General features: G+C 36.4%; 1 protein-coding gene across 1 annotated transcript in view; it reads left to right on the plus strand.

Moving 5' to 3' along the window:
* TMPRSS15 (transmembrane serine protease 15) overlaps positions 1–18,899 on the plus strand; it is a 120,661-nt gene that overhangs the window by 76,587 nt on the left and 25,175 nt on the right. The window contains exons 17-18 of the mRNA XM_042955987.1: positions 6,371–6,481; positions 8,008–8,140. Of these exons, the coding sequence (XP_042811921.1) occupies positions 6,371–6,481; positions 8,008–8,140 (244 nt within the window). The remainder of the gene's footprint in view (positions 1–6,370; positions 6,482–8,007; positions 8,141–18,899) is intronic.

The following is an 18,899-nucleotide window of genomic DNA, read 5'->3' on the forward strand; positions in this document are numbered from 1 at the left end:
ACTAACAACTCTATCAATAAGGAAATGGATTTTTTTCATGTCTCCAAACAATTAGAATAATTATTGGGCATTCCACCGTCTGCAAAAAGAAATCATCTTGCAACAAAATTTTAGACAAATGTAGGTCTTTTAAAAAACATTTAAGAGAGGAGAAAAGTGGAAAGAGAATAGATTATGAAAAGGAATATGGCAACAAATCTCTTCCAACACAATATTAGTTACTGGTTTTTATTAGACTTGTATAATGAGATAAATATAACACCTAGGATTTTGAAAAATATTACAAGTAATCCTATTCAAGATAAAAGCCTAAAGAGCACAAGCTGTTACTTTCAACACAAAACAGATACAAAGTTTTGGTGACGGGGTTATTCATAGTTGCCCATTCACTAGATTTCAGTTACTGTGATTATGATATTTAAGAAATAAATCATTTAGAGAGAATTCCCAATCGTTGCTAGAATGGAATCTTCCATGACCATCACTGTATGGTGAATATGCTGGGAATGTGATTTTTCACCCCTCCTGGACACAGGACAGATGCTGTTGGGGAGTAAAAAATGGAGTGAATGAATCGTCATCAGCATAGTCTCCCAGAGAGATTTTTACACCAAAAGACTAAAAAGCAATTATAGAAACAGGGAATTGGCAGTGGAAGATAATCAAGCTGATAATGGAAAGAGAGCTCGAGCACACTTATCTGTTTATATGGTGCCCTGCTTTGGTGATCATTTTAGAAAGGAGTATGAAAGGGATATCACAAATTTTCAGCATTTATGTACTTCATTTATGTTGTGTGATATTTTAAGGGCACCTTCCAATGCATTCAACTGAAATATAAAACAATTGTATAACACATTTTTGTATCTCTTTTCCTTATCCTATTTTTAACATTTCCCTGTAAATTAAACTAGAGCGTATGAAATATAGATTTATTAAGATGTGTCTCCCATAAACGTCCCCTTATTGCTCTTTTCTCATACTCAGAGTCTTAATTCGGAATTCAATAGTGCTTATCAGGCAACTGTGGAAGCGGCAGCTGATTACATTTAGGGGTTTAGAGCCCTCCCCAGATTGTGTGGCATGTGCCTTAGAGATCAATTCAGTTCCATTTAAAGCCAAGCATATGTTGACTAAACGAGGCAGGGCTACTGGAGACTTCATAAAAAGAAGATGGGAAAATTCAATTCTTAGCAATATTTCTTTTTCCCTCTCTCTCTATGGGCATAAAATGATCAGACGTAAGATTTCAGAGGCCACAGAGAGTTACACTTTGGGACTAAAGACTTCTTAATGAAGCTGAACTGTTATATGTGGCAAAGAATCAGAATCCAGTTCATGCATGTAAGGAAAATTTTGAAAGAGTTTATTCACAACTTTCTTCAGAATTTATAATTTCTACTTAGGTCAGCAACAATACATCATTTTGTCCCATTCAGTATTTTTTCATTCAATGCATCCATTTTACAGAAAGAAGTTAGTTTTTTGGATTCACAGGGTATAACCCTAACAGCTTCAGGCTACAGCACAAAAATAAATTACAATTTCAGATCTCTATGCATGTATTCACTCATATTTTCATTCAGAAATTTATATTTCCATTTGGCAAACATGTGCTTTTCCAATTGAATGTAGCCTGACTACCCTAGTAAAAGAGTAAAATTATCAATAAACTTATCTGTGAAATAAATTATTGCTATTGAGAACTCAATTTTTACATAATGATTTTAATAAGCTATGAAAACAAAGTAATGAGATAATTTTAAAATAACTCATGCTGACTACCCTTCTATATTAAGGTATTTAATAAGGGATATGTAATTAGGCTATCAACTTTTTAAATAAATATAATATGTATCAAAGCATAGATTTAAAATAGAATATACAAATACAAACACATATATACATAGTTTTAAGCCTTCCTGCTTTGTAAAGGAAAATCAATAGTAGAGAGATAAAATATAAAGTCAGTTAAAACATTAACGCTTGCTTGTAGAATATATAATTGTCTTCGCCCATTTATCATCTCACTAATCTGGTTAAAAAATACGTGTTTGTGAAACAAATTGATAATTACATTTACAAGAACATCCTTAATAGTATTATGGTTGATATATGTAACGTACTTCTCTCATGGGGTAAAGATTTACAGAAACAACTAGACCAGCCATGTCTTCCTTAAAATATTTCTTATTAATGGAACTTAGATTTGGGTTGCAAAGTATAGAATTCTTCAAAGTTCAAAATAAAGTACAAACAGCTCCAATTGTTGTTTTAAGATACCCAGAGAAAGAGAGTAGGTATGATTTCTTGTTGTTGATATGGTTATCTGAAAGTTAGTGAAAGGGATGCTTTCTAAGTGTTACTCTTTTTGCTGTTAATATTATTCCTTGAGCATTCAATATATTCATATTGGTATACTAAATTTCTTTTTTTTTTAAACTGAATCTCATAGCATACCTAAGACATAATATTGTTTATTCCCATTGGACAGTCAAAGAAACTAAGGTTCAGAAAGATTAACTTATTTGCTCAAGGTTAAAAATAAACATAAAGAAAATAGCTACACTGCGGATCAAACCAAGGTCATAAGATTCCAGAGCTTATGTTTTAGCCACCATTCAAAAACAAACAAGTATATTTTATCTTGGTAATTCATGGAATCAATTCCTATTTTACATTTCAATAGAGTTACCATTAGAAGATCAACTGCCCAATTTAAAAATGTATTTTTTAAATTGTACTTTTAAAGATTGCTTTATATTGTGTCAACTCTATTACTAGGGTTCATACTGATTTTTGAGGCATATCACTCATTTGACATAAATTAATTCACTTTATCAGATGTGCCAGGCACTGGATCAAGCCCTGGGCATGTAAAGATGAACAAACAAAGCATATGGATATTGTAGCTAGTAAATTGTATATTCAATTTAAAGAATGGATTTAACAAGAGTGTAAACAGAAAACGTTTTCTTTTTCTCCACCTACTTTATTTCAAATCTCTCTTTTGGCCCTGGATATTTCAGACAGATCTCTTCACTTTTCCAGTTATTTTAGGTTTTAATTTTCTTAACTGGTTAATTAAGATTCACTTCTGGATATTAAGATGTACTGTCAAATACAGCATCCAAACTTTAATATCATCTAGTTCAAAGTTTCTTTTACCTCCCAACTCTGTAAACCAATAACCTAACCTAATAAATTAAGGTAGAGGAGGTAGAAATATTGCCTTTGACTCATTTTTCACTTTCTTTCCCTTCCATTTTCCTATAGCTGTAGTGTCAGAGGAAAGGCAAGCAAGAAAAATCCACCATCACTGTATTTTTCTTTTGGCCTACAGTGGCTCCTGGCCAAATGCTAGCCAGCTCTTTTGTAGAACAGAACTGTCTTCGGAGCATTCCTCTCCCACCCCCCTTCCCCAGGCCTACTTCACTGTAGGTATGGGTGGTACTCTTCCTAGCCAATCTCTAGCCCTGCTGAGCTCCTAACCCACCTCAGATTCCATCACTCCACTTCTTTGTGTTGAGCCTGCTTGTCCTGTAAGGCAGCTGTCCCTCCATTACATTGTCCAGTGTCCACTGATTAAAAAAAAAAAAAAAAAAAAAAAACTGACACACTTTTCTCGCATGGAGAAAATGTAGGTTCTTTCCACTGCCACTCTCTCTCCTGGCCCCTAATTACCATCAAGAGATGCTCCAGCCTAACTTTCTGACTTTGAATTCATTACATAGGAAGAGAACACAGGTCTTTAATTATACAGTTATATGTCCACAAACCTTAAGAAACTAAAGTCACAGTCTTCTGTGAAGTCATTCACTATACTTCAGTTTAGTCTGATTGTTTTCAAAAAGTGGATCATGAAATCAATTTATTTGGTTTCGATAAACATTTCTTATTATGGAATGGAATAAAATGGAATAGAATAAAATTTAGAATAGAATAGAACAAAATAATTGTGTTCAGTTACACACACACAAGCACACAGAAACACACATCTGTTGGAAAAAAAAATCTGAAAGTCCCTGCGTTAATCCCATGGAAGCACTGGCCTTTGTGATTCTTTAGGCTGAAAAAATTTCAGGCTGAAAGTGATAGGATGGCCTTCTCCCTTTAAGTCAACTCAATATGAATGGTTGCCTTGGAGCATTCCTCAGCTGGTGCGTTGGATGGCACCATATTCCCTTCTCCCACTCTTCTTCAAGGACATTACACAGTCTTCTTTTAGAAAAAAAACTTTAATCTTCTTTTATACAAAAATAGAGCTGGAAATAGGTGATGGGTGTTAATAGTTGCTAGACCAATTTTTATCTATTTTTTTTTTTTACGTTTTTATTCATTTTTGAGACAGAGAGAGACAGAGCATGAATGGGGGGAGGGTCAGAGAGAGAGAGAGACACAGAATCTGAAACAGGCTCCAGGCTCTGAGCTGTCAGCACAGAGCCCGATGCGGGGCTCGAACTCACGGACCGCGAGATCGTGACCTGAGCCGAAGTTGGCGCCCAACCGACTGAGCCACCCAGGCGCCCCTTGATCTATTTTTTAGTTAAGTGTAGTATGGATATATTTAGTACTTCTATTTAGAGTGTAACAATATTTATCAGTACTCTCAGATTTGGGGCTACAACCTAGATTCTAAAACAGAATGATTTAACAGAATCTAAACAGGAATGATTCCTTTTAAGTACTATTACATGTGGTCATCATAAATTGAAAAAGTCTCTACGGAGATTAGTACAATTCAGTTTTGAACCTACTTTAACATGAATTGTGGCTCCTTGAAAATAATATAATCATTTATAATTAATATTCATAATAGCTTTCAAAATACAGGTTTCCCTCTTCCTTGATTTTATCAAGTGCTTTTGCCTCCTCATTATGCTTATCCATATACAATGTAGGGGAAGAAACATTAAGCCTCTCCATACCCAGCCACTATATATCTCCCTTCTCAGGGAAGTCAAATCCCACGTGGCCTCAACAGAGTCCTAGTACTGCCATGTAGCTATCCCTCCTAAGCCATAATTACAAAACATTCAGGGAGCAAACCCCTCTCTTCCTGTGACATGAGGAGTCGCCCAGGGCAAAATCCTGTAAGATCAAACAGGTCCAGGAAACAGCAGCACCACTTTCTTCAAACAATATTTCCAGTTGGCCTATTTTTGCATGACCCAAATCCTGGAAACCACCAACTGCCTGCAGATCCATTCAGTTTCTTCCCTGTCCAGTTTCTTCATTTTCCTTCTATTTCTTCACATGCCAATTATATTCTCCCAATTCCAATCCTGATTTACTTGTTTGGGGCCCCATCTTTAAGTTCCTTTCAAATGACTGTTATTGCAGAGTTTCCATGTCTTTGTGACTACTTTTCCCCACCTGACTCATGATTTAATTGAACTCAGTTTCCAGCCTCATCCAACTTTGGTCCCACCAAAAGGCAACTTTCACATTTAAAAAAAAAAATTTTTTTTAACGTTTATTTATTTTTGAGACAGAGAGAGACAGAGCATGAACGGGGGAGGGGCAGAGAGAGAGGGAGACACAGAATCGGAAGCAGGCTCCAGGCTCTGAGCCATCAGCCCAGAGCCCGACACAGGGCTCGAACTCACGGACCGTGAGATCGTGACCTGAGCTGAAGTCGGATGCTTAACCTACTGAGCCACCCAGGCGCCCCACACATTTTTAAATCATGTAGGTTTGGATGTATCATTTGGAGTGCGAAATCAACAGATCTTCTATGCTTGTGTAACATTCCAAAGGTTGAGGCTTGAATATTTATATGAGGTGGAGGAATTTATTGAAGAGAAACTAACAGAGTTTATGAGGGAGGGGTATATCCTAGACCTCTCAGCCATCCCTTGGAACTGCTCTGTGCTCTGCTGTAAAGAAGATGCCTAGGGGTGCCTGGGTGGCTCAGTTGGTTAAGTGTCTGACTTCAGCTCAGGTCATGATCTCACAGTTTGTGAGTTCGAGCCCTGTATCAGGCTCTGTGCTGACAGCTCAGAGCCTGGAGCCTGCTTCAGATTCCGTGCCTCCCTCTCTCTCACTGCTCCTCCCCTGCTCACATTCAGTCTCTCTCTCTCTCTCTCTCTCAAAAATAAAGAAGTATTAAGAAAAATTAAAACAAAAATAAAGAAGATGTCTAAGGTTTTATCCACCTTTTCCTCAAGCCACATCTCTGGCTTTGACACTACTCTTGTGGAGGCGTTCTGAGCAACTAAGTGTATATAGTGTCACTTGATATTAGATCGAGGTCAACAATGCACTGTAGAAAAAGGTTGATGTGTAAAGAGGCAGAAACGGGATGGATATTACAGGATCATCTATTTGTCACCTTTTTATCCTATATGTTAATATTCTTTCCCCATAGAGCCCTGCAAGGAAGACCATTTTCAGTGTAAGAATGGAGAATGTATTCCACTGGTGAATCTCTGTGACGGTCATCTACACTGTAAGGATGGCTCAGATGAAGCACATTGCGGTATGTTTTGATTTTAAGAAAACACTCATCACTTTAGCCTCTACACTTGGATCCTCCAAATGTAAAAGAAAGATCAGAAATGTATTTATCAGGACGCGTTTTGTTCCTTTTGTGTATCATCATTCCCCTTGTGACTTCCGCACCTTGGATGCCACTCTGGTTAGGAGAAAAATTAACAAGCAGACCCCTGTTTATTGTTAGTTTATTTATTTAAATTTGACTACATTTAGTAACTTTAAGTCTAGGACAACCCATATTCAGGTAGAAAGCATAAAGTAGTACTGGGAGACAATGGCCACACCAGGCCCTCTAGCACCGCCCATATTGACTATGATACTCCTTTGCCTGCATATGGAGGCACCCTCATGTTTACTTATAACTGACTATGTTACACTTGCTCCTTTGCATTCTTGGTTCTTCAGTATCTACTTCTCCTCCTGCTTAGTTGAGTCTTTAGTCTCATCTGCTTCCGAACCTCTATAATGAGTTGTGGCTGCTTTCACTATATCTTGCTTTTATTTCTAAGCAGATACTTAGTGCTGCTTATTACATGCCATGCACTATATCTGATTGCTGCAAAACAATCTTAACAGGAGAAGAATTAGCTCTTTTTAGCCATGAGAAAACTGGGGTTTGGAGAAGTTAAGTGGTTGTCAAAGATCACATACATAGTAGGGGCTAGAGTTGCATTTTCAACCTAAGTCTGTCTAATTCTAACAATGCTCTTGCTTTTCTCAGAATAGGGGGAAAATTGTAAACAATAACATGAAATTTACCCATTGTGGGTAAAACTATTGTTTCTGAACTTTCACCTGTTTGATAAACTAGCTTAGCTTGGCCCAGTCCCTACCTAGCCACTAATAGCCTCTATACTGTATCCAAAATGCTTGTAAGATGGTGGGGAAGAGATGAAAACCAAATAGCATAAGAACAAGTCCAAAGAAAATAGCCTCTAGAGAAAGAAGTAGGAAAAAAAAGTGCCTATGAACTTGAATTTTCCTTGTTTTAGAGACCAAGCTTGTGAGACATACTCCTCACAATAAATATTATTTTCCATTTATTTTCTATTTTGATATGCACTAAACTTCCATATCTCTCTGCCTTTTTCATTTTTGTAGTTATATGAAAAGAACAATGTAAAGTCTATCAAATTTATATTTTTCAACTTAAGCTTTCTAACATCCTCTTTTTTAAATGTTTATTCATTTTTGAGAGAGAGAGAGTGAGTGCACGTGAGTGGGGGAGGGACAGAGCAGGAGTAGGGGGACAGAAGATTTGAAGCAAGCCCTGCACTGACAGCAGAGAGCCCTACACACGGATCCAGCTTAGAACTGTGAGATCGTTACCTGAGCTGAAATCGGACACTCAATGGACTGAGCCACCCAGGCACCCTCTAACACACTCTTTAAAAAATTACAATCTCTAAACTCTAAACATTAAGAACATTGCACATGTAGTTTACAACCCATCATTTACTTTTAACAACTTAGGTCAAAATGACCCTGTGTGTGATCTAATTTCTTTAGTGCGTCTTTTCAATGGCACCAGGAACAACAATGGTTTGGTGCAGTTCAGAATCCTGAGCACATGGCATGAAGCTTGTGCTGACAATTGGACCACACAGATTTCAAATGATGTCTGTCAGTTGCTGGGATTAGGGTAAGTAATTCTACTCATCTCTGTTTTAAGCAAGTCTCGAACTTTCTTATTGGTATGAAACTGGGTTTATTAAGACATTTAAAATTTATGGAAGTTATGAATTTAGAAAATACATGTTAGCAAAAAGAGGAAAATAAAAATCTTGATTAATGCTATTCTCAAAAATAACCACTTAACATCCTTTTTATAAATATGATATAAATATAAGTATATAGAAATACTGTATTATAAAATCATACAAAATACTAGACTATTCCGTTTTGTAGCATACTTACACATGAGCATTTCTCATGTCATTAAATTTCTATAGACTATCATTTTTAAGAAAATAAAATATTCTATTTTATGCTATATCATAATATATATAACTAATCACAAAGGTCCCTAGAGAACATGCTTTTGCTATAACTTTCTATAGCAAATAGCTATAACTACTTCTACAATAATTCCTTTGGAAAATCTGTAACAGTATAATTATTGTGAGAAAAGACATGAAAAATTTCAAGACTTTTTCAAGAATTGCAGTGCAAATGATAATTCCATATCAATGACTCAACTAAAATTTATTATACTTTCAGTTTGTCATAACATGTTGCATCAAATATACAATTTCATTTTTTACCTTCCCGTAATCTCAAAAGTAATGAGGTTTAAAATAGAAAGGAACAGTAGCAATAATTTGCTTCTTTTTAGTTGTATAGTCGACTCTAATTCAGCATTGTGATCCATTGGTATTTGTGATTTACCAAATCACAATTTGGGAGATTTAACCATTTTAGATTACACATGGTTATTTGGTCATTGGTAGCACTATATTATTTACCACTTTGTTTTATCATATTAAACTATAAAGTCTAAATGTAGGAAGCATGCCTATTTTATCCATTACTTCATTGCTAACACCCAAACTTATCATTGTCTCCAAATATAGGTACTAAATAAACATTTGAAGTAATAAATTATTCATTATATATAAATATATGTGTGCATATAAATATAGAAATACGTACCTATCTAAATGCCCAAAGTTGCCCAACTATAACTCATTATCATTTTATTCTGTCCTGAACTGGGGAATTTTGTACAAAATTAAAAATAATTTAAGTCCACATCCACACATACCCTCAGCATTTGGCAATTATCCCAGCTCTTCCTAGCTCCTCAAAATCAAAAGTAATTGAGTGCTTTCTTTATAAGGGGACTCCTCCTTAGTTGATTAATAATCATATAGTCTTCATGCAATACACAGGTTTTCAAAATTTATTTCAAAATGTTTATTTTTTTAGCCCAAGACATATTTTCCACAAGAATAACATTAATGAGTGATTAGGTCTTGGTGTAATCTGTAAGAGCTGTTTCATTTCTAGTTGACTGGGAGAGTTACATTGTATACTAATGCCAGGCTAGCACCTAACCACCACATAGTGAGATTTTACCATAGGAAAATGTGTGAGGTCCTACTCAGGGTATCAGATACACCCCATAATTTCTTGCAGTTTGAATTGAGAGTTTTCAACTCCCTTTACCTCCTAAAATGCTGTCATTAAGATTGTGAGCTCCCCAGTTTCAAGCGATTCAAGTGATGTCAGCCCCAGATTCAAGTGATGTCAGCCTCATCAGGAAGACAATTCCTACAAGGAGCAAAGGGAGGATGTGATTTGTCACCCATTACGTAAATAATCATCAGTTTGATTTATGTGCATTAATCAGAAGCTTTCTGCACTTTATATATATTATCGTTTTTATAATACATCATAGCCTGTATTCTAACAAAAACTCTTTCAAAATGGGAGGCTTTGAGACATAAAGGGTCTTGGAGGAGGGGAGGCTGTAGAGGGAATAGTGTTTTTTGATGAAGACTCAACAGAACACTGAAACTGACAGTTGTTGATTTATTCCCACTTCAAGTAAAGCACTGGGTAAGTGGCATTGATTCCAGATTCCTACTTTAATTCCGATTTTAGTTCAACAGTGAGTTCGTACAGGTGAGGCCCGAAGAAGTTGTTTGCTGTCACTACTGAAGTTGTCAGTAATTCTTAGGAACTGTTTTATAGACTCAGGAATTTAGTAAAGATTAAGCTAAGGAGATTGGTAACTTGACCTTATTTCCACAAGTGACAAATCCAAATGATCTAGATGATGGAGCTCTCAATGCACAGGAGCTTGTGTTCCAATTCACCATCTAGCCAAGCATCATTATATGGTTATAGACACAGGAGTGTGTTTTCATTCTGGTTGTGAATCTTAACTAAAATAGTTTCCGGGGAGATATATGGGTTCAAGATGAATCATTTACAAAGACCAAAGGATCAACATCCTCTTTGACAGAAGTTTTTAAAAGTTAACTGAAATATGTTGAGGGATAGCACAATACTGATTCCTGCAATTTCACGAGAGAATGTATTGGAAAGGGAACATATATCTTATTACTTTTTAACAGTTGTTAATATAAATGTATTATTTTAATTACTCCTGGATCAGAAATTGAAGCGTTAGCAACAATGTTGTGTCTGTTCCATGGATGAGTAAAACATGGTTTTTACTTCAGATATGTTGGGGATCGACACATAAGTAGATAATGACAATATAACGTGATAAATGCAATATGCTATTAGAGAACCACTCAATCTGGGAATGTCAAGGAAGGCTTTCTAGAAAATGGCTTGAGCTGAGTGGATGACAGCCAATTCCACACAACTGTATACTATCTATTTACATGTTTTTCTCCCAGCCAGATTTTACTGTCTAGTTCACTGACCTCATTTCCTATGAATCACAGCCCTTCCAGCAGGAGACAGGGACAAAGAACTAGACTTTTTAGTGTGTATAAAGCAAATAGTACATCCCATTGCCTTAGATACAATATTTTTGATGAAGGTCAGGCACTTGCTTTCTTCAGAAATGAGTCAGGTAATCTCTTCAAAGACTTTAATCTTTGAGCCTGCACTTATTAAACAGTCTCCACAGTGCCCTAGTAATTGAACGGAAGTTATAGCCTTAATGAGAATGTGTCTAGACTGGCGCATGGTACCCGAAAGAAAACTTAGTGACTTTAAAATGATGTGTTTGGTACAGTGGAAAGTAATTTAGGAGTCAATTTATTAAAAAAGCACTGTGGTCTCTCAAGATTATTTATGCAGATAGGGTACAAAATGCAATTCCCCAAAGATTCTAGTAAATCATATGAGGTGGATTTCATCAGCCTTCCTTCTTTTAAATGAAGCATTTTCATTCCCTGCCATTTATAGCATGCGTAAGTAAAAAAGTACTTTAAATAACACTTTCATGTCTCTGATCAAAGTATGAAAGAAAACATTTTACACTGATGAAAGAATAAATGTTAAAGAAACTTAGAGTATTGATTTTTAAAACATTTCCTAGGAAAGCACACTACCTCGTTCCTAACCCAATAAATGAACTATGTGGTTGACTTGCCCCACTAAGCCATTAAAAACTAGAAGTCATCAGGTCTGTGCAGCTTTGCAGAATTTGGGAAAGGCTAACGTCTTAAAATAGAGGTGGTTATACATACCCCTCTTAGCCTGCTTGTGAGGAGTTGCTGGTAATTTTTAAATCCCACAATAGTCCTGTGCAAGATGGCCTCAATTCAAATGTCAGAAACCTCATGTTGAGCTTCTCATTCTCAAATCCAAAATAAGAAATGGAATTATTGCAAGGTCTTCCATTTCAGAGGGGTTTTGAAAATGTTGGGGGTGGGATGGGGAGGGAATATTGTTTTAATAAGCCTTCCAAATAAACGGAGCATAATGATTTAATACCCTGTGTAAGTACCACCACAAATTTGTATCCACAATTTAACACTGGGTCTTAGAAAACTGAAACATAGAAAATACGGAACCAGTGTTTCATATTAGTTTTAAAAATTGGTAGGCAAAAAATATTCCTGTTCTTGCCCATATTTCCAGTCATTGTCCTCAAATTTTCAACTATGTGGAAAAAGCCTTAACATAAAACAACAACAAAGATAAGATATGGGAATCAGTAGAAAAAATGTAACTACTACTTTCTACTTTAAATGATTTCCTTTTTATTTGCTAACTTTATACAGAAATAATTAAATACTATTTTCTGTTATTTTTAATTTGCAAATTCAACACCAAAGGTATTCTTATCTATTTTCCTAGGTGGGATGGTAGGGGGAGGGCAGGTTATGGGAAAGATGGTGGGAAAAAAATTATTTTACTTAGTTTAATTGACCAACCTAAAAAGTTCATCATTTGCCTGATATACAAACTGTAACTCTCATATTCTTCCTATTTTGTTTTTTTTTTTTTAATGTTTATTCTTTTTTTGAGAGAGAGAGAGAGAGACAGAGCGTGAGTGGGGAATGAGGAGAGAGAGAGGGAGACCTAGAATCCGAAGCAGGCTCCAGGCTCTGAGCTGTCAGCACAGAGCCCAACGCGGGGCTCGAACTCATGAACCATGAGATCATGACCTGGCTGAAGTCGGACGCTCAACCGACTGAGCCACCCAGGTGCCCCTGTTCTTCCTATTTCAAACTAGAAATGAATTAACTAAAAATAGGTAAAGAGAAAATAATTATAACAATGCATAGTAAATTTATAACTTTCCAAGATTCATATTACTAGGTTATGAAAAGCACAGTGGTTAGGAAATTCTGTCTGCTGTGGGCGAGGGACTGAAAGCAAGCATACCAGTGACTTGTAATCCAAGGGCTGGCTCAGCAGCTCTCAAACCTGGCTATACGATAGAATCACCTGGTCTTTTTCCCAGATGTTTGGAATCAGGAGTGTTTAGGTCCATGGCTTTCACATGGGTGTTTTTAAGATCAAACTAGCAGCATCTGCAAAGCCTGGGATGCAAGCACAGAAATGCAAAATCTGGAGCTCCACCTGAGTCCTACCCAGAGGCAAGTCCAGAGTAGTGTCGGCAGTCTGTGTTTGAACCAGCCCTTCAGGTGATTCTGATGCCAAGTTTGAGAACCGCACTCTAGGGAAGGCTTTCATAACCTTCTTTTGTGTGTCATGAACACTTTTGGTGGTCTGCTGAAACTTACCAACCTCTTCTTAGATTCATATATTTAAGTGCAATAAAATAAAATACACATGACTAGAAAGGAAACTAACCACCTTGAAAAATAATTACCAAAATGTTATAAATGTGATATGGTAATATGTATTTCTTTATGGAGTATTCAATAAGATATGTTGGTGGTTCTAATGATTATTGTAAGATAAAAAATTAGCATAAATGATATTTTTAGGTGTATGCAGCAACTGCAATGTTCGTTTTGGTGACAAAATTATAGGTGTTGCTATCAGTGTTGCAATTAGTCACTTACATTTATATAAGAAGGAAATACTACAATTAAAGATTAGTAAAAGTTAGTATGTAATTATTTCCTTTCTACCTACAAACTTCTTATCACGGACAACAGAGCAGGATTCTCTCCATCTCTCTCTGCCCCTCCCCCACTTGCCCTCTCTGTCTCTCTGTCTGTCTCTCTCTCTCAAAAATAAATAAATAAACTTAAAAAATGGATGAGATGGACACTTGGGTGGCTCAGTCAGTTAAGCATCCAACTTTGGCTCAGGTCATGATATAGTTCGTGGGTTTCAGCCCCACGTCAGGCTATGTACTGACAGCTCAGAGCCTGGAGTCTGCTTCAGATCTGTGTCTCCCTCTCTCTCTGCCCCTCCCTCGCTCATTCTCTCTCTCTCTCTCAAAAATAAATAAACATTTAAAAAATTTAAAAAATAGAAATATTTTTTCCTTCTCCCTCCTGTCCTTATTTTCATTCTTCCTTATTTTTTGCTTCCTTTCTCACTTTCCTATTCCCTTCCTTCTTTTCTCCTTTATTGCCTTCCATTCTCTTTTTTTCTTTATACCCTTACCTTTTCAAAAGAATCTGAGGTGATTTGTAACAGAGTACATATAGTAACATTAATAGAATAGTAAATGAAAATAAGGTCTGAAGAAATAAGGAGGCAAATCTATAAAACATACAGGATCAACATAATTACTAATATTTGTGTCTGAGATTCCTGGAAACCTACGCAAAAAAAAAAAAAAAAAAAAAAAAAAAAGGAAAACATCAATAAGGGCATCTCTTTAATTATGAGATAAGATAAACACTACCAGTTCCATAGAGAAGACACATTTCTCCTGGCATTAAATTCTAAAGGAAAGTTTGCATGCATGTCCTTATAAGGTAGTAATGCATTGAAAACACATGTGCACAGAGAAAACTTCATAGTAAATGTAGAGGTGAATGTCATACTCTTCTTCCTGAAAAATAAACAAACTCCAATGGCAGCTAAGAAAATAAAGTTAGGAATGAGTCAAGGATTTACTACAAAGGGGTAAGACCACATTCTCCAAGATGTTAACCATGAGGATCCTGTCTCTGACAATCACCTCTAAGTATTATTTCTCTCAGCCGCATTTGATGTATAAAATGCCGGGAACTTGTTTCCTTTCTAATACCATTACATTTGTAGGATAATGTAGAACAGCTACCAGGCTGACCCATCAATTTCTCTCTTGTTCTTAATACAGCAGCTTGCACAGAGGAGGAAATTGATTAGGTGAAGATAATTTTTTCTAGTGGCATTTTTTTTTTCCTTCTGCATACCACAAAATGTTAGGAGTCGAGGTCAGAAAATCTAAAAATAATTCAGGTTACCTGTTTGCTAAGAGCTACCATAGTTCTAGGGAAGTGCCTACATGTGTTACTATAAACATGATAAGAAATAAGCAATTGCAGTTGAAGTGTGTCCAGTTCAGCCATGCTATTTACCTAACCGCCTGTATGTCCTGACTTTTCTAGTAGGATGCTTTGCCATCCTTTGCCTCAAACTCCTTTCATTCGCCCTTCCCCTGCCTATTAAAGTGCTCTCCTCACCTTCTGTCCTGCCAAATCAATCCCCTTCTTTCCCTCCAATCTGAAAAAAAGAAGGTCCATCCTTCTCTAAAACCCTTTTCAAACTAATCCCACCTGGCTCCATTCATTACTTAAACCTTTTGGGGTGTGAAGTGAGCTACAGTGCCTGGCTGCAGTATTTGCAACATTTGTTATTATTCTTTCTAGCTTTAGTGTGTCCAAAAGCTTCAAACATTCCTACCTAAGCTTCTGCTTCAGGGAGGAATTCTTATCACAGCAAATACAGTCTGAGGAGCAAGACAAAAGAGAGGAAACCCAAGCAGGCCTGAGAAGAGACATAGAAGATTTAATACTGTACGAGACGCCCCAGGATATCCTTCCTTTTCTCCCTAGAATTCATCTCCGAGTATATTTTTATACTCCATATATGACCTTAAAAAATAATGATGGTGGGTTGCATTTGTATGCTTCTTTTCTCACATAGAATAAGGTTTTCCTGAAGCCAGGGGAGCCCTTTCAGGATGCATAACCTATAAAAATGGTAATAAAGGTTTAGAAATAGGTAGTCAGGAGGCATTAGCATGTCAACAAGGTAATGCTATATGGGCATGTTTCTATGTGATACCAAATTTGTACAGATTTCAGACAGCTGTGCAAATGTGTGGGTAGAGTTATCTAAATCTGCAGAGCTAAAATTTTCAGGATTTAAAAAATGCAAACCCCAGTCATAACCTTGCCAGAATTCGTCTCTAAAAATTAAAAGCTCGTTTTGTTGCAAGAAAAGGAAACCGAGGCAGGGAGAGACTCAGTGACATGCTTTAACTGCAGAACTTAATATAATTTATTCTCTCTCAACAATTCAATTTTTCGTTGTTATGAGATTTTGCTTTTCGAAAATAAATGTGATAATAAAAGGTTGCTAGCCTGTTATTTTGCCAAGAACATTATTAATATATTTTTATTATCTCCATCATTTCTTAAAATAATAAATAGTTTGTTGTAAACTTTCTCTGCGGTTTATCTTCTGTGTGCTGTGAATACAAGCTGGAATAAATTGTGTTCAGTCCGGAAAAGGTTGAGTTGAATTTGGCAGGATTTGAAACACGAGTAGCCACTCTCAAATTAAATTCCAAATTCTAACATCCAGCACTAACACCTGGAAATGTTTGTATGAACGGATAGTCTCTATATAGCACTTCCAGGCTGCTGACATCAGTATGAGCGACAAAAAATTAATTATGTGAATACTTTATAATTTTTTTCCAAAAGAGCATTTTAATTATTTTATATTATAGCTTTTAATATATTCTATATACTACATAGACTACATTTACTATACATAGCATTTATATACTATATATCTATATATACTCTATATAGCATTTAATATATTCTATTCTGTATTCTGTATTCCAAACAATATATCTGTAGTATTAATTGCAGTCTGTTTCCTCATGTAACTTTGAGAGTGAAAATATAGAGAAGACGATCTCAGAATATAAACTGTGTGTCTGTTTTTTTATTTTCAATATGCACGCATAATCTTTATTTTTTCCTCTGCCAGATAGTGAAAACATCACTGTGGGACTGCATTTGAGACTCCAAGAGTAGAAGAATTGGCATTCACCAGATATTCTTTAAAGCTTTGCCTCTAGTCTTTTTTTCTCCTAGAATAGGCTTAAAAATTTACCTGCCAATCCCATCACAGTTTAATGCCAGTTGTAAATGTGTAATAAATAGACACTAGATTTAAAAAAAAAAACTGATTTATAAATAACACCTCAATACTTTTTCACTTTAATTATGTCCGAATTTTAAAAAAAAAGGGAAAAAAAAGGAAAAGAATTATGTCCAAATTTTGTTTTGAAGTTCCAGAGATACTAATGCATCTTCTCGGGGTCTGTATTAAAAGAGCTAGTCGGGGCACCTGGCTAGCTCAGTCGTTAAGATTACATGCAACTCTTGCTCTCAGGGTCGTGAGTGGCTTGTACAGCTTACTTAATTAAAAAAAAGAGAGAGAGAGATAGTTAAGGGATGGAAGAAAAACAGGTAGAAAAAATGGAAAAGTGTTAAACCCACGTCTCTGAGATGTATTTTTAATGAATTACCCTTGAGGATGTTCCCCCACATATTTATGAATATGGACAAATGGCAAAACTAAAACAATTTAGTATTGAGTTTGATGTCCTTTACTGAAGGGAAAACGATCCACTGATTGGGGGAGTGCAGTGTCTCACAAGCAGTAGAGCAGACTTCCTGAGTGATCTGGGGGAGAGAGAGTTTTATGGACTGTTAGAAGAGGCAACAGGGCATGCCTGGCTAGGAGATCAGGATTTCCTGTTAACCCTAGCAGGTCTTATTTTAGGGTAAAGTAAGCCAGCAGAAGCTGAGTTGGAAGATTGTGATTGGTGTATATTAGGGTTTCTTGACAATGAGGCCATTCCTCAGTGTGGGCTGACAGGTTTAGATTTGTGAAGTGGACTGGGCCACTGCAGTGGGCTCCATTTTGTGGGTCCTGAAATACAAATTAACTTTATCAGTGCCTTAAAATGAATTGCCTATCAAATAACGAGAAATCATTTCAGAAGCTAAAAAGCAGACCCCCTGAACAAGTAAAAATAGATATTATATTTGGCTTTGACAGGGGGTCCCTGACTTCCAAGTGTCAAAATCACCTGAAGGGTATGTTAACACATAGATGGCTGGACCCTACTTCCAGAGTTTCTGTGTCGGTAGGTCTGGAGTGGAGCTAGGCAATTTGCATTTCTAATATATTCTCTGCTGCTTGTCTGGAGAACATACTTTGGAAATCCTTGGTCATGGAGAGTCGGGAACATATAAAACTACCTAGAAGAATGTCCAACACATGTAGGAATTCAGCAGAATAAGGACACTGGCAATATGACCAAAAACAATAAAAGAGAGAGTCTAAAAGAGAGAACAGAGAGTAACTAAGACCCACCCTTGCAGCAAAGATGAGCACAATCAACCAATACTAAGGATGTTTCTGAAGCCTCAAGCAAAGTCAACTCAATGAGAGCCTCTTCAAATTGGATAGGTATTCCTTGATAGTCTGAAAAGCCAAGACTGGTGTGATGAATTCTACCAAAAGCTGCAACAATGGTAAATTCAAAGTCCTCTAAGATCTGTTTTGATGCACACTCTGTCTTCCCTAAATATGGGAGTCCTTAAATATAATGTTCCTGCATTATTGTCCTTCCTGAGCAGAGCATTTCTGACCTCTACACCCCTGCCTGTTGTGAAGTCCTTATGCCTATTCGGTTTTTCTGAACTATAACAAATACACTTTACATAAATACTTAAATAAGATGATGCTTCTGCTTCTCTAGAGGGAATATCTTAATCTTTAATAATAACAGTAACAGCACTTATTCTCCCTTTGGCAAATTCATTTCGGGTATTATTAAATGAATAGTCATTGATTTGTGTGCTAGAGTTACTTTTATCTGTTTATAAAGTTAAAGTGCAACATGCTGAATTCTGGGACATTAAATACAGGCTCCATTGTTCCAGTTCTCTGTTCAGTGGATGAAAGGTATGAAACAAACACTTTCAGTTTTTTTTAAGATGCTGTCCCATCTGAAAGAGACAGGAAACACTCTCAACCTCTTTTCTTCTTATTGATCACACAGTCATGGGTGTTCCCTTGGAAATTCCCTACACACAGACAGAAAAGGGCCAGTGTTGGGGACTGTCTAGGCAAGACATTGGACCTTCTTTTGAAGATGCAGTTGGTGGAAACTTCATGTTATTCCAAAAGATAAGAACTGCATCCTCTCCTTGCCAACCGGCAGAAGTTAGCAGGAATCAGGGTGTTTCCAATCAAAAAGCGTATTTTTATATGAGGATTAAAATCTGGAATAAATAAAAGGC

Source organism: Panthera leo, chromosome C2, assembly GCF_018350215.1.
Source record: "Panthera leo isolate Ple1 chromosome C2, P.leo_Ple1_pat1.1, whole genome shotgun sequence".
In the NCBI taxonomy this organism is placed as follows: domain Eukaryota; kingdom Metazoa; phylum Chordata; class Mammalia; order Carnivora; family Felidae; genus Panthera; species Panthera leo.